Consider the following 23,524-nt stretch of genomic DNA (forward strand, 5'->3'; position numbering starts at 1 on the left):
GATAGGGCATTATTCTGTCCACCATATTCATACACCCATATGCCTGTGTGGTTGTTGATGTATCACACATAAATTAAAACCCTTCTCATCCAGTCATCTGCAAATTATCCATTCTAGATAAATAAAGTTTTCTGTATCACTGTGTCCAAATCATGTTTTTAACATTTCCTTAATAAATGGAAAATGTTCTGCAATCCTCTGTCTTCCTCGCTTTTGAAAACAGTAGTCTCAATATAATTTTACCTCTCCTGAGGAATGATTGCTATCATTGTAAACATCAGTATTGAGCTGGGCTTCAAATACAGTGATAAATGTAAAGGCAGATGTAGGTTGTGAAAGAGAACTCAGTGAGTATTAACCCCTGCAATGGAACTAAAATTTACTTTACAGTCATTTCTTATTATTTGTTTGTCAAAAGGTGAGTGAAGTGAAGAAAGTTGGGCTGCCCAGCCCCTGAATAAGATATAAATAACATGATGGGCTTTCTGGGAACTTGAGTCAAAAATCAGAGCAGTCTTCTGTAGGGTGATTGTGGGAGGTGGGTGCTTTTTCAGCATCTAAAGATCTCCTGTCACAAATCCTTTGATATTTGTCAGTATGCAGAACATCGTTTTCTGTTTCTGCGTCACTGATGTCCAAGGACTGCGGACCACTTCTTTTCAGTTTGCATGTATTCTTCTCTCTCATTTCTCCTGGGTTCGTTGATAGGGTCTGGAAGAGAATGCTGGTTGTTTCAAGAGCTTTTGCTGGCAAGTTTTTGCCTTGATTGTGGAACACTTTTGCTGATGTGACCAGGCCACATGTTTTTAAAGTTCTCTGTAGTATGTGTAGTATTTAAATGGGCAATAAAAATTTTTATGTCACATATTACTTACCAAATATTTTTTATTATTGATGTAATCTGTATGAAATCACTTCTGAAATAATATCTTAGTCTGTAGGGTAATTTAGAAAAGTAACATTATGAGATAGAAAGATAATAAAAATATTTCCAGCTTCCTTAGGAAATTCTCCACAATTTTCCAGCTTTCAGCCTACTGTGTGTTATGGTTCTAAACTGCTCTTTTACCTAAAGAATAAGAAGATGCTACAACCCCTCAGAGAGATAACCTATCTGTTTAAACACTAGCCTGTGTTATGTTAGCATTTGCTCAGAGAACAGTCAGTACTTCCTGTATGCCAAGCATTGCACTGGACGTCAGTTGAAAGAAATAACTTTTATGAGTAATTCACGGGTTGGTAAGGAGGTCCTGTAGTAAGTGTGGTAAGAGAAGTGGAAATATGATGATGGAATCCCAAAGAGATCATGACTTAACATTTACAGTAAGTAAATAAATGTATGATACTTCTTTAAAACTCTAGGATCATGAGTTTTTTCCAGCTTCAAAAGGTGATATTTGTGAGAGTCTGTAGCATTAAAACATGTAGGAGCAATCAACCAACCTGTTTAATTCAGTGTGGTATATTCATTAACACTTCCCAGGACACAGGTTGACAAACATCACCCAAGTAGATCCTTTTTATCAGTATTATAAAATGTTAGAGCACAAAACATTCTGTGTCCAAAAAGATTCTTTACAAACTCATGCTTTATTTTTTACCCAACTCTATTTCACTTTTAATGAAATATCTTTACTTAAAACACCAGCGAGTCAATAGTAAAAAAAAAAATCTAATTTTTAAATGGGCAAAAATAGGAACATATTCTTTCATGAAAGAGGGTATCCAGATAGCAAATAAGCACATGAAAATGTATTAAACATCATTAGCAATTAGGAAAATGCAAATTAAAACGACAATGAGATATTACTACACCCTGTTAGAATAGCTAAGATAAAGCGTAGTAATAAGACCATCTCAACAAAAATGCAGACAAACTAAATGACGCTGCTGGTAGGAATGTTAAATGCTACAACTACTCTAGAAATAAGTATGGCAGTTTCTTGTAGAACTGAATATAAGTTTACCATACAACCCAACAATTGCACTCATGGGCATTTAACACAGAGAAATAAAAACTTAGGTTCACACAGAAACATTGAAATGTTCATAGCAACTTTATATGTAATAAAAACTGGAACTATTCCATTTGTACTTCAGCGAGTAAATGGTTAAATACCATCAATACCACGGAACTTTACTTAGTAATAAGAAACAAACTATTGATGTATGCAACAACTTACATGGATCTCAAGGGAATTATGCAGAGTGAAAACAGACAATTTCAAAAAGATAACTTTTATGATTCCATTTATGTAGCATTCTTAAAATGACAGAATTACAAGGACGAGGAACAGAGCAGTGATTGTCGAGAATTAAGAAGGGAGGAAAGAGGGGAAGTGACTGCTATTACAGGGTCACGCCAAGGAAGTTTTGTATCTTGTCTGGTGGTGATCACACACATCTACATGTGATAAAAACTACATAGAAATATATGTATCCATAAGTGGATATAAAACTAAAGCTACATAAAAAGGTAAATGGACTATCAATGTCAATTTCCTATGATATAGTTATGCGAGATGTTACACCATTGGCGGAAACTGGGTAAGAATATATGTGAGGCGGCTGTGTTATTTCTTACAGTGTAATGTGAATCTATAAATATCTCAAAATTAAAAGTTAAAAAAGAGAGAACAGAGAGACACCGAGGCTGAGTGGGAGGGCACAGGCTTTTGGATCAACAAAATTGTGTTCAGATTCTGGCTCCACCACTTACCAGCTGTGGGACCGTGAGTCACTTCTTTACGCTCTCTGTGCATCAGTCGTTTTTTCACTTTTTGAGATATAATTGATATAGGTGTATAACATAATGAATATATATATAGTGAAGTGAGTACCAGAGTACGTTTAGTTAACATCCATCACCTCACATAGCTACATAGTTACAATTATTTTTAAAGTGAGTACAATACACTATTTTCGTTCCTGGGTTGTTTTGAGGATTAACTGGTTCGGAGTAGCCAGTCAACATCTGACAGATCTTTAAATATTGTTCTTCTGTATAAAAGCTACTGATTTACATTGGGTCATAAAAACATTCTGTCTTTTCATTTAGCGCTTAAAGGGATAGGTAGTCTGACTTCTCTGCAGAGTTTTAATATGAACAAATATTCTCAATTTTATTAACTTCTATTCATGTCTTCATTTCTTTCTACTTTCATGGGATTTACTTTATTCTTTTTCCTTCCTTAGTTGAACACTTAACTCATTTAATGTCTTTCTTCCTCTGTGATATATGCTTTTGACACTGTTGATTTTTCTTTTATGACTGTTTTAGTCAAGTCACAAATATTGATAATGGCAATCCAGCATTTTCATAGTCATTCAGTTGTAAATATAGCTGTTTATTTTTCTTTACTCCAAGAGTTATTTGAAAATGTGCTCTTCAATTTTCAAACATACGATGGGGGGATCTTTGTGGTCTTAATAATTATTTGAACTATCTTAAGCTTCTTTTGTGACTTAGCATGCGATCAATTTTTATAAATGTTTCTTTTGTGCTTTGGAACAGAATATGTGTTCTTGTTGTGTGGAATTTTATCTTCATTCAGTACCTTAATTTTGTTAATTTAGTTGTTCATATCTTCAGTATCCTTATTATATTTGATCTGGTTGGCCTATTTGATCTGGTGTCATTTTCTCCTTACAATTGTGCCAATTTTTACTTTCTCTATTTTTGACTATTTTTGGCTCTCAGTTTCAACCCCTTGCCTCCTACAAGCGTAAGTTTTCATCCTTTTTGTACACAAGGCATTAAAACCCAATCCCCTTTTTATGAAGACTGAGCACTATCCTTCACTCACTCCTTTCACTTGTCGAAGCCTCATCCGTAGCAGCTATGCTGTCAGCTCACGTGCTTTACTATAGTTTTTCGTTTCCAGTTCTGACTTCTGGGGATTTCCCTTGCAAATTCACCTATGCATTTTAAAGAATGTTATATTTTCTTCAACATTTCTAGGTGTTTGGGATGTGTGCATATAGAGAGGAATGTTGAGGTCATCTACTCTAGCGTAAAAGGCACGTCTTACTAGGAGTACTGATTTAGCTGGAGAATGGTACCATGGTCAGCAGTTGTAGAATACTGGATCTGTACTTTCTGAGACTTAACATCAGATGAGTTAAGTTAATACCGATGTTTGGGTACTGGATGCCCTGGTGGGATGGCAACACCTACAAAGATCTGCTGTGTGTGTATTCCTTGGTTCAGAGCCATTTTGAACTTAAGGTACCAGAAGACTGGTCTTTAAAAGAACACCAAGATTCTTTTACATTTCAACTTCTAAATTTGAGAACATTTATAAACATGATATTAATGAATAGTATTAATTTTTATTGTTGCTTTCCTAAGACTTTTGTAAAAGTTTTATCCGTTATAAAACTGATTTAGACTTTTTCGATTGAAATTCTTTAAAAATGTTATAAACATGTTTCAAATTATACCTAAACAAACTATAGTGGTGATCTAGCTATCTTGGAGCAGAGATAGGCTGCACTAATATTGCATTCAAAATATAGAACTTAAGGAGGAAAGGTTTGTAAGTTATAACTAATACAGTTTTTCTATAAACTAGGTATGTTATTTACATATGTACCCTATTTCATGTTTTTAAACTCATGTTTAAAAATTCATGCTTTTAAATTCATGTTTTTGACAGAATAGAGTATTTCCTTTTTATAGTATTCTATGCTTTTTAAAATTTTATAAATGTACAAAACCCTTAACTGGAACCCAGCAAAAGTTCCCTTTAAAGTTTTTATTTTTGAAATTTTTTTCTTTGAAATTTTTTTACAAATCAGTGTTAGTTTTCCTCTTATGAACGTCTTATGCACCAAGAGTAAATTCAGTCCCCACAATGTCATGATTCGCTTTTGGAGTTACTAAACTCTATGCCCAGAATAAGTTCTAAAATAATGACTGTGTTTTGTGTATAAAAGGTATGTCTATTTATAACAACTTTACATTTTCTTCTAGGTTACCTTCCGAACAAGAATCTATCACTGTAATATTAACAGCCAAGGCGTGATCTGTCTGGACATCTTAAAGGACAACTGGAGTCCGGCCCTAACCATTTCTAAAGTTCTCCTCTCCATCTGCTCACTTCTTACAGATTGCAACCCTGGTGAGAGGCTTTAAATCCAGTCTTGAATTGGATCTATTCCAGACTTAGACTTCAGACCTTAGTAAATTTTTTACTTTACTATTACCACTACCACCACTACTACTCCTATTACTATTATTCTGATTTGAAATTTCCAGTCTATAATTGCTTTTTCAATTGGCTCTTGTCATTAGTCTTTTTAAGAAGGAAAAAGCATAGTGATAAAAATTAATGAAAAATCATTTTAGATTAAGAAGTGGATCTGAAAAATGTATTACATTCTGCTGCCAAATAATAATAAAAATTTTAATTGAATAGCTAAATCTTTAATTAGATGCCTACCAGATGTTAATTTGAGAAATGTGGGATATTTTAAATCTGATAACAACCAGACAGCACCACCTAAATGTGACCTTTTTGGCATCTTAATAACCATGCATCTTTATAAGATATTAGAATAAAAAAGCAGAGTCGTTCTGAACTAGGAAATATCCAAAAAGTAAACAAGGAAAGACAAATACAACTTCCCAGGAAAATGCAAGAGGATTTATGGCCAAGCATTTGTGGCTTGCTGGTGTGCTTAATGCTGAAAGTTTTTACTTCCTGTGTACTCCCAGATGTGTGATTACGTCTTTGACCAGCTTCTTTTAACTAGAAAATAAAACAGCTGCCAATCGTTTACATCTTTGGATTTATTTTGAAAAATACCAAAATCCAGAAGTAGCTCTAGGGTTTCCATTGCTGTTCACAATGAGAAATTATTCTTTGAGCATTTAATTGATAGTCTTATTAAGTCGTGAGATTCCATCTTCCATGTTCAGGAATAAATTCTGTCACCAGATAAGTGAAGTTTTGGATAAGAAAAATGACAAGTGGATCAGGGTCTCTCTGAGGCTCCTGGCTAGTTTATAAAACATGAAAAAATTATAATCTTTTCAAATTTTATGTGCTTATTTTTCAGTAATAAAAACTTTTTAATGAATATGAAAAGTTAAATTGTTATATATTTAAAATATATATAACAAAGTAATGCTTTTAACACCAAAAAGAAAAGATAATTGTACAGCATCATTATCAAATCTTTTTAAATTAATTCATACTTTACCCCAGATCATGAAGTTCAGTAATGCTTCACTCATTTAAAACTGAACAACAGATGCTTTGTTCTTTTAATCTCATTCTTCCTATTTCAATCCCATTTGTCTCTGTGACTATGTATTCATTTGGAGATAAGATCATAAAAAGGCATTTATTTGGTGATATGAGGCCTAGACCAAATGGTCCTCCTGGAAATGATGGAATATGAAACTGCTTCTGCTTCCCCACTTCTGGGGTTTGCTGAAATTTGGAGGCAAGGGGTGTTTTTTCTTAATGGAAAAATTTATTTTGAGAGATAACGTATTTAAGAAACTTTTCATGTCAAGTCCTTACACTATACACCTTAAATGTATATAAAGCATCGTATGTCAGTTGTATCTCAATAAAACTGGAAGGGGAGAGGGAAGGAAACTTGAGATCCTACTATTTAGGAGGCACTTCTGAACACTAGGTTAACAAGAAGTCCTCACTTCTAGTACATGGAATAAAGTGTAACATTTATCAGCCAGTTGATGGGTGCACCAGCAATTAACATTCTGTTCCCAGTGCAGTGGTCTGGGTAGTTCTAACTGCTGGCCTTAACAGGGCTGTTCATACTTCACCGTGGTGTTTATTGAGCCTGATACAGAATTCTTATTGGCTAGACATTACCTAGCTGCCAAAGTTTGTCTGTGACACACTGTTGGGGAAAAGAGTAGTAGAAGAGAGAAATAGAGAATATGCTCAAAAGGTTAGCATCAGCTGCCCAGATTCTCTAAATTTAGTCCTAATTAGTAAACCTAATTTAATCCCTGAATTGCTGAAGTTTAGAGTACTAATCAAATTTCCTTTTTTATGGACTACTCTTATTTGTAAATATTCTCTTCTCAAACACATACAAAATACAAGTTCTATTATATTTGAATTTATATTTTGAAGTCTGTTTATGCTGTTTTGTGGTTTTTTTACTCTTAGATGTTTTATCACATTCTTTATATGAAATATATTTATTATTTAAAATATTCCTAGATTACGCTCTTCAGATCTAGAAATAATGAGTATTTTCCCTCTTACAAAATGAAATGTTCTAAGAACACTGATAATTATGAGATAAAACATCAACATTTTCCTGTACCAGATGCTTTATTTACAGAGTAATGTCCAGAAATACTTCTAACCCTTTTTTCCCCTTCTTTTCTGAAAAGTATTTAAAACTACATATCCTCAGTTCTGCTTTCCTGCTCTACTACTATTGCTTTCTAAAGTGTTATGAACTTACTTCATTCAAAATGTAATTCTGATACTCCAGCATCAAAAAATTTCTCCCAAAATGTATGATTCTTATGAGATAATTGGAAATTTGAAAACCAAGCATTTGATATTGAGGAATTATTGCCAGAAATTTTTAGGCATAATAAAGTGGAATTGTGATTATGAATTTTTTACATGTCCTTACCTTTTAGAGATACATACTAAACTATTTGCAAATAAAATCCTTTGATATCCAGAATTTCCTTGAAAATAATCTAGAAGGATTATAAGTGGGTAGGGATGTGGAAAATATCAGATTGACCTAATTATATTTGTCGAACCTTAGTTCAACAAATGAGTACATGGGGGTTTATTATACTATTCTGTCTACTTTTAAATATGTTTGAAATTTTTCATAATAAAGGGGTTTTTTTAAGTGCCAAAGATTAGACATACCAGCAGTGTAATCTATACAAGGTGCCTGATTTGGTTCTTTTGTTCTGTAAAGGAATTTTGGGGGCTCTGACCTCAAAATATACCTTGTATGTTTCATTCCTCTATCATCTGCCTTCAAACTGTAGGCTGCCTTGTGATGCAGCCTGGGCCAGCAGGGTTCTGCATTCATAAATAGCCATTAAGTCTTTATCCCCTACTCTTCATACAGGCAGAACCGTACAGCCCAGGTCAAATGAAAATTCTCTGAGCACATCCACCAAACATCAACACTCAGGATGGATGAGCTCTTTCCTCTTTCTCTGTCATGTTCCAAATAAAAATCAAGTGTCAGTTACTCCCAGTCTTAGATTTATGCAAATCTTTATTAGAACAACAAGTAGAGCTAAGAATGGCAGCTAATTAACCCTTTGCCTTACACAGTGATTAAGCCGAGGGTGAGCACAGCTGCAGCTTCATTGGTAAGAGCTTTATTCTTCGCAAATGGACAGAGCAAATGGAAAGAGGAATTTGCTCCCGGTGACTCTTTTATAGTGTTCTATAAAAGGTTGGAGAATGGCTCCTGCCTCATTCTCCAACATCTTAGCCCTTTGTTTCAGATCACTTATGGCTTATTTTTTTTAATAACTAATACAGTCTTTATCCATAAATCGTTCTTAACTTTGATTGTTATTAAAGCTTGGCTTTAACCTGATTATGATTAGATGGTAAATTGTTACTGAATATTAAAATTTTATAATTGATAGTGACTACTAAGGGGTAGGGACCATAAACCAGGATCAATTATTTTAATAATCTACATAAATAATCTTTCTGTAAATTATTTACACCGTTGTGAGCTGTTAGACTGCTCTGTTAGACCATGCTGTTGTTGTCAATGAAGGGCTCTGAAAATATAAATAAGAAATTTAAAAAGTGAAGCAGACCATCAATTTAAATATGCACTGTTATTTATTCCCATAGGAATATGTGTTTTATGCAGAATTGTTTAACCAAGGAATAATTCAAAGTCTATCTTTCCTATACTTGAGGAATATTGAAGTCACAAACATTTAGTCCAGATTTTAATTAACTTTTTATTATTTTTTAAATGAAAGTAATTAAAAGATACCAGAGATTACAATGGTGAAAAAGGACTCAGATTAATTCTCTTCATTCTAGAGTAAAAAGAGTTTTTGTTATATGATAAGGACTTATGTAAGAATTGTTTATTTTATGTCGAAGGTCTTTCCTATTCCCTTCGATAACCTCTCCCGGTTTTTGTTCATTTTTTACACTTAAGGACCAGTGATAAGTTTGTCACACTTTAAAATTAGTCCTCTTTCCTTCTATAATCACATTTTTTGTTTTATTTTGGCCATCAGGTGGCACAGCACTAATTTAATGCTCAGTCACAATAACTGCCTTAACTCATAGAATTAGTATACATGCTAATTATACATGCTTTTTTCTTATATCTATGCTTTTTATTATGATGTAGATTATTCTGATCCTGCTATAACAGTTGCGTTGAGCACATGTATTTTATTGCAGATCGTTTGATGCTTGCTTGGCAAAGTGAGACATATACATGAAAGGTGGAATTTTTTGCTTGGGGTAGGTTCAAGGAGCACTTTTCGTAACTAACCAGCACTCACTATTTGGGTTTACGTACAGCTTCTGTCAGGAGAGACAGAACTGTGTCTTGCTTTGCTAAGCAGTTTTGTTCCAACAACAACACTTATTTTTCCTGTGTGTTTAGTTGTTCTGTAGACTCTTGGTCTCTACACAAACAGAAAGGCTTCAGGTGTTACTCCTGGGTGGTCATTTGCCACAGATGTCTTTTCTACCACTTAAAATATGTAGAAATGATAAGATCATTAAGCAGCTGACTATGGTCTCATAATTCTCTTAGCTCTTCACTATATGTCACTTTTGAAACTCTTAAGTGTTCTTTCTTTTTGGTCAATTTATTCTACAATTTAGATTTCTGTCCCCGTTCAGTCCATATCTATAATGTGGTGTTTTGTTAATACCGTGGGCTTGCTGTTGGTAAATGCAATCATTCTAATGCTATTTACTGTCAGAAACCCTGTGCCTGGTTTATAAATGACATAGCATGGATTTTACTCTATGTAAGTTTAAAAAGTGAATACATTTTTAAAATTTAACAACAGCCTAAAACACCCCTCTAGGACACTGACTGCCCGCCCTGGACTCAGAAGGAGCCCTCGGCATAGAGGCCGTGGTGCACTGATCTCTTTACTGTCTCAGTACAGTTTCCCCACGTGGCTGTCACATTCCCCTTTCAGGTGATCTCCCACCTTCTGAGACCACTGACGCTACCCACACAGCACTGAGGGGGCCCCTTTGTGAACACACTGACTTGTAAAGAATCTTTATGCTCAGAGGATTTGTGAACGAAGCTGTCCTGTAGTTTATTAGTAGTTGTCTAGTGTCCTCAGGGACCAGGTGTGAAAACTAGGGAGAAGAGTGATACTCTTAAGGTGAAGCATTATACTCTCTCCTGCTGCTTGCAAATAGAAATAGGAAAAGCAGTGTGAACCACTGGGTTTTTGCCTATATTCTCACATCAGCTTGTTCATAACTGTCTTCTAAGGCTGCCTTTTTCAGGAATCCTAATAGAAAAAGCAATTAAGAGAAAGACAGTGAACCACACCAGAGGTTATCCAACAGATATTATAACCTGCAACATGGTTCAAAAGAGATATATACTAAACCTTGAAGCTATGTTTCTCAGCTGTCGGTGACCCTGCAGAGCCTTCTTACGTTGACCTGTTTGTTCCTGTTAGCCCAGAGACTCTGTTACACTGTCCTTCCTGTAGTTTATGATATAAAACAAATTGCTCTGTGGTACGTGTTTCAGAGTATATATGCACAACTCCACCGTCACCCCAGGCTCAAGCAGGAAGTGTATCCCTGTCCTTCCGAGGAATCACTGAGCTGCCGCCAAAGGCAAGGTGAAGTGGACCAGCACCTGGTTTTAGAACAGAGCTCTGTGTATCTGTATCCTTGGTGATTCTTTCCCCTTTATCTCTTTTCCTGTTAGCTGAGCTCTTCTGTTTTATCTGTATCTCAGCCTCTTATTTTTTCTACTGCTGCTTCTCTTTTTCTTCTTTTTTTCTTAATCTTTATTGGTCACCTGCTGCTCTCCCTCTTAATTTCTTTTGACCTTTCTTTCTCTTGGTAAAAATTTTCTTTAAAAAAGAAGGAAATCCAAACTATCTTTTTTTATTTTTATGTTAAAAGAGCTTTATTTATTATTATTAAAATAACCATATGACTTAGCTTATAGTGTCTGTTGGCCTAGTACAGCCTTGGAATATTTTGTTTCACTTCATGGGCCAAGCAATGGCTCTTGTTCTTCTGATGTGCCAGGGCAGGAATGGCCCTGTCACTTCTCAAAAGGGATATGGTATCAGCTCTGAAAATGTGGCTGGAACTGTGAGTAATGTTGGAGTTGTTGTCATTCTCAGCCAATACATTCCTCCTTAATGCCATGGCCTCTTTCTCCAGTTAAACAATTTCTTTTTTTAGTCTAGTTTGGAAAATGTATTAAATATTAAGTCCTGTGCTCTATAAGTAACATCGCCAAAGGAGTATCATGTACATAACACAGTAATCTCATTTTGATGTTCTGAACTTCTTTGTCCTATTCATGGATGGCAGAGTTTTAAATGAAAACACCAGAGTGAGATCCTGGTGTAAGCGGTTTATATCATTCAGCTCTAAGCTGTTTTCCTGATTTTCCCTGCATTTATGCCTGACTTCTCTAAGTCATAGTGACATATTTTTGCAAATATCTTTTCAGCAAACCTCATGATTCTCCTTGCTAGACTCAACCTATGGCAGATCCTGAGCACAATGAAGGTTATACCTTTCCATGTTAAAAAAGATTACGTCAAAGGAGCCAAGTTATGCTGAGTTTTGAAGATGTCAGGAAAAGCAGAATGTTGCCCTGCTCTCTCACTCACTAGTGCCCCTTTGTGAATTAAAGATAGTATTCCAACCCTGACTATCTTGCAGCATTATTGTAAAGATAAAAGTGGTTTGTATAGACTTCTGTAAACACTTTGAAGGCTACGAGTATCTTTATATAGAATGTACTGAACTGAAGGCCATATTAGCTCTGCAAGGTCTGATGACCTGGACTTTGAGATGTCTAAAAAAGCAATTTCCTTTCTTGCATAAAATCTTTTTTTTCTTTTAATTTTTCTTTTTATTTTTTCAATTAGAGTTGGCATTCGGTATTATTTTACATTAGTTTCAGGTGTACCATATGGTGCTTAGACATTTATAGAAAGCGATCCCCCCATTAGTCTAGTACCCGCTTGGCACTGTACATAGTTATTACGGTATTATTGACTGTGTTCTCTATCTGTATTTTACATCCCCGTGACTATTTCGTAACTACTAATTTTTACTTCTTAACCCTTTCACTTTCTTCACCCCCTCTCATCTGGCAGTCACCAGTTTGTTCTCTGCATCTGTCAGTCTGTTTTCATTTTGTTCATTTATTTTGTCGTTTAGATTCCACATATAAGTGACATCATATGGTATGTGTCTTCTTCTGTCTGACGTATTTCACTTAGCATAATACCCTCTGTGTCCATCCATGTTATTGCAAATGCTAAGATTTCATTATTTTTATGGCCAAGTAATATTCCATTGTATATACGTACCACCTTTTCTTTATCCCTTTATATCTTGTCCATTGTAAATAATGCTGCAATGAACTTAGGGGTGCAACATATCTTTTCCAATTAGTGTTTTGGATTTCTTTGGATAAATACCCAGAAGTAGAACTTCTGAGTCATAAAGTAGTTCTATTTTTAATCATTTTTTGGGGGGCGGGGGGGTGGACCTCCACACTCTTTTCCATAGTGATTGCACCAATTTGCAACCCCGGCAGGGCACAAGGGTTCCCTTCTCTCCACATCCTTGCCAACACATGTTGTTTGTCAACTTATTTATTATAGCCATTCTGACTGGTGTGAGGTGATATCTCATTGTGGTTTTAATTTGCATTTCTATGATGGTTAATGACATCGAGCATCTTTTCATGTGTATTTTGACTATCTGTATGTCCTGATTGGAGGAATGTGTGTTCATATCCTGTGCCCATTTTTTAATTGGATTGTTTGTTTTTTGGTGTTAAGTTGTATGAGTTCTTTACAAATTTTTGATATTAACTCTTTGTTGGATATATCATTGGAAAATATCTTTTTCCCGTTTGTAGGTTGTATTTTCATTTTGTTGATGGTTTCTTTGCTGTGCAAAAATTTTTTAGTTTGATATAGTCCCAGAAAGTTTACTGCCTTCTTGCATAAAATCTTTAAGTGGCTTTTTCATAGTTTTGTGAGTTTGGATTTTCATATGTAACAGAATTTACTTACTAGAAGGAGAATTAATAGGAAGAATGAAATATAAGTCAAATTTGATTAATGACTTCAATTTGCTTAGGTTTCTCTTTATAATTTAGATAATTTGAATATTTAACATTATCCCGTCATCTATAAAATCCAGTATAAGTCTGCTTATTTATTCCTAATACCCATAATGCACAAACTGTATGCCTTCCTGCAACCCCATCTAGCCAAAGAACTCCCCAGGAAACTGCCTTGTTTTAGGCCCAGGCCTTTTTTAATGTTTATTCCTACCACTAGTCTTACCTTAGTAAGATATAAGTCTCAGGCCTAAAGACAACTTAAAATATGTCAAGATATTATATTGGATGATAGCCTTCTAAAGATCAAAGACTATATCTAGATAAGGTAGAAGTGGAACCTAGCTATTTGTAGCGATCGTTAAGAAAATTTAGTCACTGAACTAGATACACTATATAATCTGGATTGTTTGTAATGTTTTTAAAATACATCAGAGGAGACTTCTGCTTCTGGCCATGAAGAAATAAGCAACTAGAAAACTAGACATTGGAGAACAAACAGCCTAGGATTGTCATCCCCGAGAAGAGAGAAACAAATGAAGTAAACCCTATGATTGCCCCAGCTTACTGCCTAAAAGCAGTTCCCAGGCTGCAGTTCAGGGAGGAAAGAACCAAAGTGTTAGCCCAGCAGTCTCATTGAGTTGAAGAGGAAGAGGTAGAGTTTGGGAAGACCAAGGTGGCTTGTGTTTGTGGGACAGAGACCAAAGAAGAAGGACTGCACAGAGAAAGTTCCAGAGATCTTAAAAAGGATCCCCTAAGCCTTTAGCTAAGTTTAGATCTGTACATGTCAAAAGCCACCTGGGGCCAGGGAAAGAACCTCCACAAAGCAATAGGCTGAAAATTGTTGGAGCTCACACGAGCCTCTCTGTGAGTCAAACAGTCTTACAATAAACAGAACGTCATGTCGTCCTAAGAAGATACTGCATTAATAGTAAGGTAAATTTGCTCTGCATGAAAAGTTACGCTCCACCTCTCAAAGTTTAAAGAGAAGCTTGAAAGATTGAACTTTGCTAAATAAACACATGCTAAAACAAAGTGCAACATTCTTTAAGGGAATACAGCAAATAATAACACCTAACTGTAAAATTTACAGTTATACATCCAATAAAATATTACAGGCATTTTTAAAACAGGAAAATAGAACCCATAACCAGCAGGAAAATTAATCCATAGCACCAGACCCAAAAATGACAAAGATGATGGGATTAGTAGATGAGAACACTAAAACAGCTGTTATAAATAAATTTCATATGCTTAAGAGAAGGTAGAAGAAAGCATAAACATGATGAAGAGACAAGAAATATTAAAAAATGCAAATGAAACTTCTAGAAGTATTAAAAATATGACATCAAACATTAAAAAGGATGTCGGATGGAAGTTACATCAGATTAGATACAGTAGAAGCAGAGTCTGGAGAGGAATTTGTGGTCAGGCCATTTGAGGCCTTCCCAGTTTTCTTGAGATGTCAAGGGAGCGCATAATATTGAACCTTAATTTTAGGTCTTGTACCACAAGATACATCCTAAGGGATTAAAGGGAACAGTGCCTTTTCCCACCAGCCAAACTTAAAAAATTGACAATTTGGGGGACAGTGGATACACAGGAAGGTCTTGCCTCAACTGTGAAAAATAATTAGCCCTAGAGTATGCACTAATTATGCTTGATCATACAACGCAAGACCTGACAGGATCAAACTGTCTCCAAGACCAAAACTCAAGAATATTTAGAAGACTACAGAAGTATCTAGTGCCCAGAAGGATAAAGTCAATAATGTCTGGTATCCAGTCAAAGATTACCAGAATGCAAAGCAGCAGGAAACATGACACATAATAAGAAGCATGACCACTCACTCAAAACTGACTCAGATCTATGGAGAAATTAGAATTTGACTAAATAATGGCTGGTATTTTTCCAAATCTTATGAGAACTATAAACACATAGCCAAGAAGCTTGGTGAACCCCAAGCTGAGGAAACATTGAAAATCACACCTAGGCACACCATATCAAATTGCTGATGAGCTGTAAAGAGAAATTCTTAAAAGCAGCCATGAAGGGGAAAGTGGTCATATTATTACAAAGAGGCAAAGGTAATGATAACAAATGTCTATTCTGAAACTGTGCAAAACCCCAAGACACTCTAACTACATTTTTAAAGTACTAAAGGAAAAACTGTCAACCTAGAATTCCGTACCCAGTGAAATCTATTTCAAAAAAGATATTTTCAATAAAACATACCAAAGCATATGAATATTCTAAAGTAAAATCTGGTATCAGAGAAAGGCCTTTGTAAGAAAGAAAATCAGAAGTCATACAAAATTTAACAGGTTTGACTACATAAAAAAAATGTTAATTCCATATGGTAAAAACACCATAAATTATTAACAGATAGCAGTCTTGCAATATATATAATGGACAGAGAGTTAACATCTCTTATAAGGAAGAACTATAAATGAATAAATGAAAAACCAATAACTCAGTTGGGGGCGAGGGGAGGAGGATCTAAGCAAGCAATTCACAAGAACTAAATCTTACCAAAACCATGAAAAGATGTTCAAACTCTAAGAAATACCAAATAAAATAAGATTTCTCTTTTTAATCACTGGATTGACAAAAAAATTTTAAAATAGTAACATCCTATATGGGAAGGGTGTTTGTAAGAATATAGATTGATACATTTCTCACAGAAAATTTGGAGGTACTTGTCAAAATGTAAAATGCACATAACTTCTGATCAGCAACCTTACTTACAGGAATCCATCCTGTAGTAAATTACGAGGACCATATTTTGTCAACATTCTCCGTTCCCTTTTTAATTTTAAAACATCACTCTGTTTCCATTCACTTTAGTCCTCCCTAAAATTATAAAGTTTCTCTGTCTTGAGGAATTACTTCTTTTTAACGAATAATTATTAATGCGTACTTACTATGGTAAATTTACAGAGAATTAGAAACTCATTAGGAAATAAAAATACTAACGAAGAATTATTTTTCACTTTTTCCAAGGGGTTTTAGTTAAAAAGTACTGCCTTTGCTCCTCTTTGCTGTCAGCAAGGTGATTCCTAGAGGCACTCTCTTGAGAAAAAGGAAGTCCAGGAACAGGCCTTATCTTTCATCTGGGCATCAAGAAAAAGATGTACTCTCTTGCTTCTTTTGTGATCCTTCCTAATAGATCTTTAGAATGCTTTTGGAGGAGTTTCAGTTTTTACTTTAAAAATTTGTAGTGTATATTTCAATATATCAACCCAATGACTTACATTGCCATTGTAGTAATTAACCAGAAGATAAGATGGAAAATTTTGTTAATACCAAGAAAGAAATTTTTTAATGGCCATGTCGTTTTCTTCTTAAATGTTCTCTAGTCTAATATTCTTTTTTTAGTCTCATATTCTTTAAATAGTTATAGAGTCAGTAGGTGTTATGCAATTTAAGTCAAATTAGTGATAACATTATTATCCCCATGCTGTCATCTCAGCCCCTGAAAAATCTATTTATAGTGTATATTTTCTATTACCAGCGCAGGAGATGAAAATCAGGTCTGACTTCATGTCTTAATTATGCATCCACATGACCACACTTGAGTGCTCACCAGCCACCGTTTGATTTCATTACCCATGAGAAAACTGTTTTTATGATGGGAGGAAACTTAGACCAAGGTCTTGATAAGTCTGAGTTATAGTTCCAAGGCATGGAGGCTGCATGTGGTCTAGTGCCTGAACCAAAACTGATCTTAGGGCATTGCCCAGGTAGTCCCTAGTCACTCTCAAGGTCATCATTGGACTCAAGGGGGAAAAGTAATGTCCTGCACATTGTTCCTGGCGAAGCCCAAAAACATTGCCCTTCAAGAATCAACATCCAGCAACAATTTGAATATACTTAATGCCCCTGAATTCTGTACTCAGAAATGAGTAAAATGATAAATTTTATGTTATGCATATTTTACCACAGTAAAAAATTTCAGGACTCACCATCCACTTTCTCAAAGCAGCTCCTAGAGACACAAACAACTTAATTTAAAGGTTAACCTGTTGAGTGACAGTTTGACCTAGGATGGGAAAGACAGGAAAGGAATGTTAAGCAGGCCCTCTGCCTCTGCAGCTGAAATGGAGCGAATCCAGCACATTAACACCCAGGCAGCAGGGAGGGTATGTAGTGGCTGTTGATTTTTCTCCTATTCTTTTGCCAGGTTTGGCAGTGGTGATGATAATATCATTATAACAGCAACAGCCGGCCAGTTCTGACCAGGCAATATATTCAGTGCTTCTCATTAGTTTTCTCATTTAATTCTCTCAGCCACCCTCATGGATATACTTAGAAGGAATACTCCACAGGCTCAGAGAGGTTAAACGATTTGTCCAGGTAGGGATGAGAACTGGGATTTACATTCAAGGACGTCCAAGGAGTTTTATTCCAGAGCTTGAGCTGTTAAAATCTGGGTCATACTGCCCCAACCAGGGTCTCAGTTTGACACTGCTGAGTTGTAGCTTCTGTGCACGGACACCACACTGATGCCTTCAGTTCATTCACTTGGTTGTTCAGCAAACATTTACCATGCTCTGATTCAGGCCCAAGGCCAGAGCAGGAAGGAGGGTATAGTGAAAGTTCCTGCTTTAGGTCAAAGTCCCTGCTCTTGCGATTAAAATATAAGAGTCTGACAGTAAGTGAATCATCACTCAAAACCAGAGCTTGTGTTCACCATAAGACCCTGGTGACCAATAATCAAAGCCCTCTGCCTCAGGATGCCTCCTCCGGCTAGGACACAAGGAGCTCGCTCCCTTGTAGGGAGCCCAGAATGCTTTTATTAGCATTTCTGCAGTGTCTATCCCTTCGGGTGGGTAGGGGCCACACAGCACAGTTAATTCAGGGGATGGAGGGGCATGTGTAGCAGTAACTCTGCTCTCGCTCAGTCAGCTGACTCCCTCACCAGGGTAGATTTGTAACAGCCAAGCACATCAGACCCAAGAGGTGAAATTTCCACATCACTCTCCACCACTCTTCCATCTGCTCCAAACAAAAGTGCCTTGTCTCCTAGATCACCCCTATTCAGGGGACCCCAGAGAGCATGAAGAGAAAGAGGAGGGCTCTTTGTGCGCAAAATTCCAGAAGCCCTCAAACATGACATTGTCATCAAGTGACTTATTCATCACAAAAGTCCATTACAGCTCCCTCACATGCACAGAAAATGTGTCCATCACACTTAAAATCTCCAAGAACACAATTTTAATCGTAGGCTCAGGACTGGCCAACTTGGGGTGAGGTGAAGGAAGCTACCTGTGTAGTTCTGAAGTACTTCAGAACCTTTATACAGACAGAAGTGATATATAAATGCTCTCCGCATATATTCTTTGTAGCATCCGTTTTTATCTTTTTAGTAGTACATCTGCCCATTTTGATATCTTGTGATTCCAAGGTTCCATAACTTTTCCAAGGTACCTCTAGCTGCAGGAATTCTTGCTCTGAGCATTGTAACAGCACTGGGCAAGTCTCTATGAACAAATCTCCAGGGGTAGGCCACCTTTCCAAATTATTCTTTATCTACCTCAATCTAACTTTAACAGTATTCCATTTATATACTTTCCTTCACACAAACTATCATCACAGATTTCTGAATGTAAAATAATTTTCCTGTTCATCGTTAAAGTAGTCATTTAAAATTGGCCTACTAATAAATAGTCATTGCAATCATCATTAATTACTATAATTTTAGAGAATCCTCAGGGACTCCGTTCAACAGATATTTATTCTTAGTGCCAGAAGTTGGAAGGAACTGTGCTAGGCACTGCAGGAGATGTACAGGGGCTACAGTCACCACCACCACCACTAATGCTACCGTTACCACTAGAAATATTCTTCTGGCCATTCGTAGTCTAATGGAGGGCGAGTCAGATATAAAGGAAGTACAGAAGTAGTATGTTGCCTTATTGGAGCTTGGAAGGGTGTATTTAGAAAGGAGGGGCAGCTGGGAGAGGATTTCCTGAAGGAATGTAGGGCCAAGAAATGTAGGGATGTGAGAAGGGTGACTGACTGGAAGGCTTGCAGGCTGGGAAAGGAGGATGGAGCTGTGAAACACAGCTGGCTGTGAATGGCTCCTCGGTGCCGGAGGTGCAGCCTGTAAGGGTGTGTTATGCACTGAACTGTGTTCCCCCAAAATTCTGTGTGGAAGCCCTAACCCTACAATGTGACTATATTTGGAGATAGGGCTTGTAAGGAGTAGTTAAGGGTAAATGAGGTCATAAGGGTAGAGCCAGAGCGCAGTCTCTCTCTCTCTCTCCCGCTGCCATGGGAGAAGGTGGCTGTCTGCAAGTCAGGAAAAGAACCCTGACTAGAAACTGAAGTAGCCCACACATGCATCTAGGACTTCCCAGCCCCTAGAACTATGAGAAATAAATTTCTATTGCTTAAACCACCCAGTCTGCGGCATTTTGTTAGCGCAAGCAGACTAATACAAGGTGTAGATAAAGTTTCTGTCAGGCATTGGTAAAAATAGTCTGCATCATGTGCCAATTCTAGGCACTGCAGGTGTTGGCTAGACCTGGATTTCCTTAACTTATTTAGGATTCAGCACTGTCCACTGGCTTCAAAGATGGGTTTGGTGTGTGTTTTATCCCACATTTTATCCCAAAAGACACAAAGGGAAGAATTGATCTTCTTCCTCATCTTGCTTACTGCTTGCAAATGTGCAGCATTATAAAAGGCTCATGGTAAGCATCTATTTAACTGAGTTAAGATGTCACTGTTATCAAGGCACTAGGTAAAGAGGGCCTAAATAAGGAAAGTCATCAAGGGAGAGGTTTTCGGGTTTAAACGTTTATACATTTCCAAGAACTAGGTGGTCAAGAGGTAGCACAGGAAGATTGCATTCGCGCGTGCATCCCCACCTGCAGCTCAGTCTCTGACAGTCGGCAGTCCCGGTTCTCTTCATTATGAGTAGAATCTGGATCACTTTATTTTATAATGGCATTTTTACAGATTGTACTTTCGAATTCTTAAGGATATAAGGTTTTTGGCATCTCTTTGCCAGCCTCATCTCTCCATCAGTTTTTACCACACAAATGCAAGCACAGTCTGAATTATTCTTCAACTACCGTTCAAGGCTTTGAACATGCAGCTATGGCCATAAATCATCCAGAAAAACACTGACCTCTAGGTTGACTAAAATCCTAGAAGCCTGTTTTCCTCCATTCCCCACTATTTTCAGCCAATCTGTTAACTACCACAGTATTTACATGTTGCCTACAAGTCAGTCATTCTATAGCAAACTGAATTTTTCAAAATCTATTAATGTTTTCCATATAAAAATTTAAATGTAAAGATAAAAGTTATTTTCTTAATTTTAATAAACATTTTTCTTGTTTATTAAGTATCACCTTGATTACATATACTGTACGGTCTTACAGATCAAAGTTGAAGATGATTTCAGAAGGAAAAAAAGTTCTCTTGCTTATCATTCATAGTTAGCCTATAAATAAGATGACAAAACCGTTAAATTATTTGACATGTTTTCATTGTTAATGTAGCCTCAAATCCTCTACATTTCTTTTATAGAATGATAGAAACCTTTGGTCACACTTTAGTAAAATAAAATTTTACATCAAGAATCAATGATATTATAAATTTTATACCCTTTATAGAAAGAAAAAGGGATAACTTCAAAGATACATAACTTGTGGGCATGATGTGAAGCAGTTGCCCAGCACAGATTAGCGTCTGAGTTTTTACAGTTTTTTTGTCGAAGTAATTTAGTATACTGGTAGCCTTAACCATGGGCCTTCATTTTAGTCAGTGGTTTTTAACCTCCTGTTTACATGAATAAATCGATATAACTTGTAAAACAGATTATACATCAACCATTTAAAATTGGACATTCGTTTCTGAAGGAAATGGTTTGGTTTTTTAAATGCTTCTGTTCATTCTTATTTTTTTACAATCATTGGCAGTAGTTTTTTGGATTTTTCAGAAATGAAGCAGCCTTCTCAAAAGCTGTGCCCCAAAAGACTCAAAAATAAAGATAAAAAAAATTAGAATTATTGGTATTGTATCAGTATTAAAAACCAATTGATCCCAGATTTAAGACAAGACTAGTATTATGTATATTACTTAAGTTTATCTGAAGTTAATGACTCTCTCTTAAAATATGTCATACAAACATACAGTTTAGAATTTTATCTCTTATGCTACTCAAATGGCTTAAACATATGTGTGTATCAGGAATCCAGCATATCTTAAATACCATCAAAATTTATATTTTAAATTAACTCATAGAAGTCTAACAAAATTTTAAAACAAATGCTAATTTTCTGTGATTCTCTGAAGTAGCACACACAGAATTGATGTGTTCTATAAAATTATTATTTTCTTATCAGTAATGTAGTCTGTACAGTTAATGGGATCCAACTTCCTAATCATTCACTCAGTTTCCAAAGATAAAGAGCATAACATACCTCATCCATAACTTTTTCGAAGGTAAGTTCTCAGTTTTTTATTAGCAAGTTACTCTGTCGCTGTATTTCTCTAACTTCTTGTCCACAAGCGGGGCTTAAGGAGACTCCTTGGAGTTTACAGGGATCTGACGAATTCCATTAGAAAGTCAATCTAGCTTTTTGTTTCTCTTGACATTAACACACTAGGTCAGCCTATGTCTTGGAGGAGCATGTCAAAATGGTTGTCTTACTGCATTTTTCATTGTTATTCTCCAGGGTGATATCCCTTGAAGGTCATATTATATAGATCGTTTTATCAAAGGAATGTCAACAATAGCAGCTGGGCAAGGGTTGGTTCCACCTAATCAGATATGTCCTCTAAAGCCACTAACAGTTTGACGCCTTGACAAAACCTGGTCGCCTAAATACTTCACCATGACTTCGGGCTAGTCTCGAACTTAACCATGTCTGATCTGCACATTCATTCTCAGACCTCAAAAGTTACATCGCTTAATGCCTTTTATTCTGTAAGTATAGAGTGAAAGCCCAGATAAATGCAAGTATGCAAACAGTATTTCACTTTATTATTATTCTTCCTGTGCCCTGCACTTGTATGCACCTAAGCAGACACATACACACAGATGTAAGGATATATATACATGTTTTCAGTTTGAAGTTTGAGTCTCAGACTTATTTAAAAGCAGATTTGATAAATGAGTGCAGATGATATTTGGGCCATCCTGAAATCTGTCTCCAAGAAAAGGAGGTTCAAGGTAACGAACAGTTCATCAGCAGATTTTTCCTGAAGTGCACTCACCTAGTAGTGAATTCATAAATTTCATTCTTAATCTAACTTATAGTATATTATAGGTGGATGGGAGGGACGATGTATGCCAACTTTTTGAATATGACAGTCTCCTAGCATCCATCTGCTGGATATTGCCCTCCAGTATGAGCATATTGGTTTGCCTTTGTCAGTCCTTGTGTTCGTTAAACTCTGCTCATATAAATGGTATTTATTGACCAGTTCAAGTGCTAAAACCAAATTTTTATAGACATCTTAATTCTCATAATGGGTTACTAAGTACCATTTCCTAATGAGATCAGTCAAATAAATCATCAGAAAACTGAAGTCTCAACACAAGCATAATGTAATGATTGGCTGTCGATAGGAACTGAAGTCCACGCAGGTCCATGGACTTTAGTTTTGGCAGATTAAAATTAACCAGCAAATGAAATTAAGCACTAAAGTTTTATTCTTATGTTGTCCCTAGAGAAACATTTTTATTTTGGTTTATAACAATTATAAATTGAGGGTTGACTTGTTAGTTCGATCATACACCTTTTAGTAAATCCAAGTGCATTTGAGTACTAAGCATTTAATCTCACTCCCAGGGGCAGACAATCCCAAAGAGCCAAGGGGCATGGAAGGCATGAAAAATTTGTTTTACTGCCCTGTAATCAGCCTTAACCGTGACCTGTCACCCCATACTAGATTGCCTGGGGGTCTTTCCGTGTCACATATCATATACTAGAGATTCAAACTTAGTACAAATGAAAATTAGATTGAAATTGCTAAGCAAATTTTCATTCCAATTTTAAACAAAATTTAATTACCTGCCTCCGGAAATAAAAGAGTCATGTTTAACTAACACCAGCAGCCCTGTCTGTCCTACCATGAGCAGTTTATACATCCTTCCTTCTTTCTTTCTTTCTTTCTTTCTTTCTTTTTTTTTTTTTTTTTTTTTTTTTGCTACAATGTTGAATTAAGGACACAA

At 36.0% G+C, this 23,524-nt stretch overlaps 1 protein-coding gene across 2 annotated transcripts in view; it reads left to right on the plus strand.

Moving 5' to 3' along the window:
• UBE2E2 (ubiquitin conjugating enzyme E2 E2) overlaps nucleotides 1-23,524 on the plus strand; it is a 286,680-nt gene that overhangs the window by 247,265 nt on the left and 15,891 nt on the right. For both annotated transcript variants that reach the window (XM_036218989.1, XM_036218990.1), the window contains exon 5: nucleotides 4,976-5,123. In XM_036218989.1, the coding sequence (XP_036074882.1) occupies nucleotides 4,976-5,123 (148 nt within the window). The remainder of the gene's footprint in view (nucleotides 1-4,975; nucleotides 5,124-23,524) is intronic.

Source organism: Rousettus aegyptiacus, unplaced genomic scaffold (genome assembly GCF_014176215.1).
Source record: "Rousettus aegyptiacus isolate mRouAeg1 unplaced genomic scaffold, mRouAeg1.p scaffold_m13_p_4, whole genome shotgun sequence".
Taxonomy (NCBI): Eukaryota; Metazoa; Chordata; class Mammalia; order Chiroptera; family Pteropodidae; genus Rousettus; species Rousettus aegyptiacus.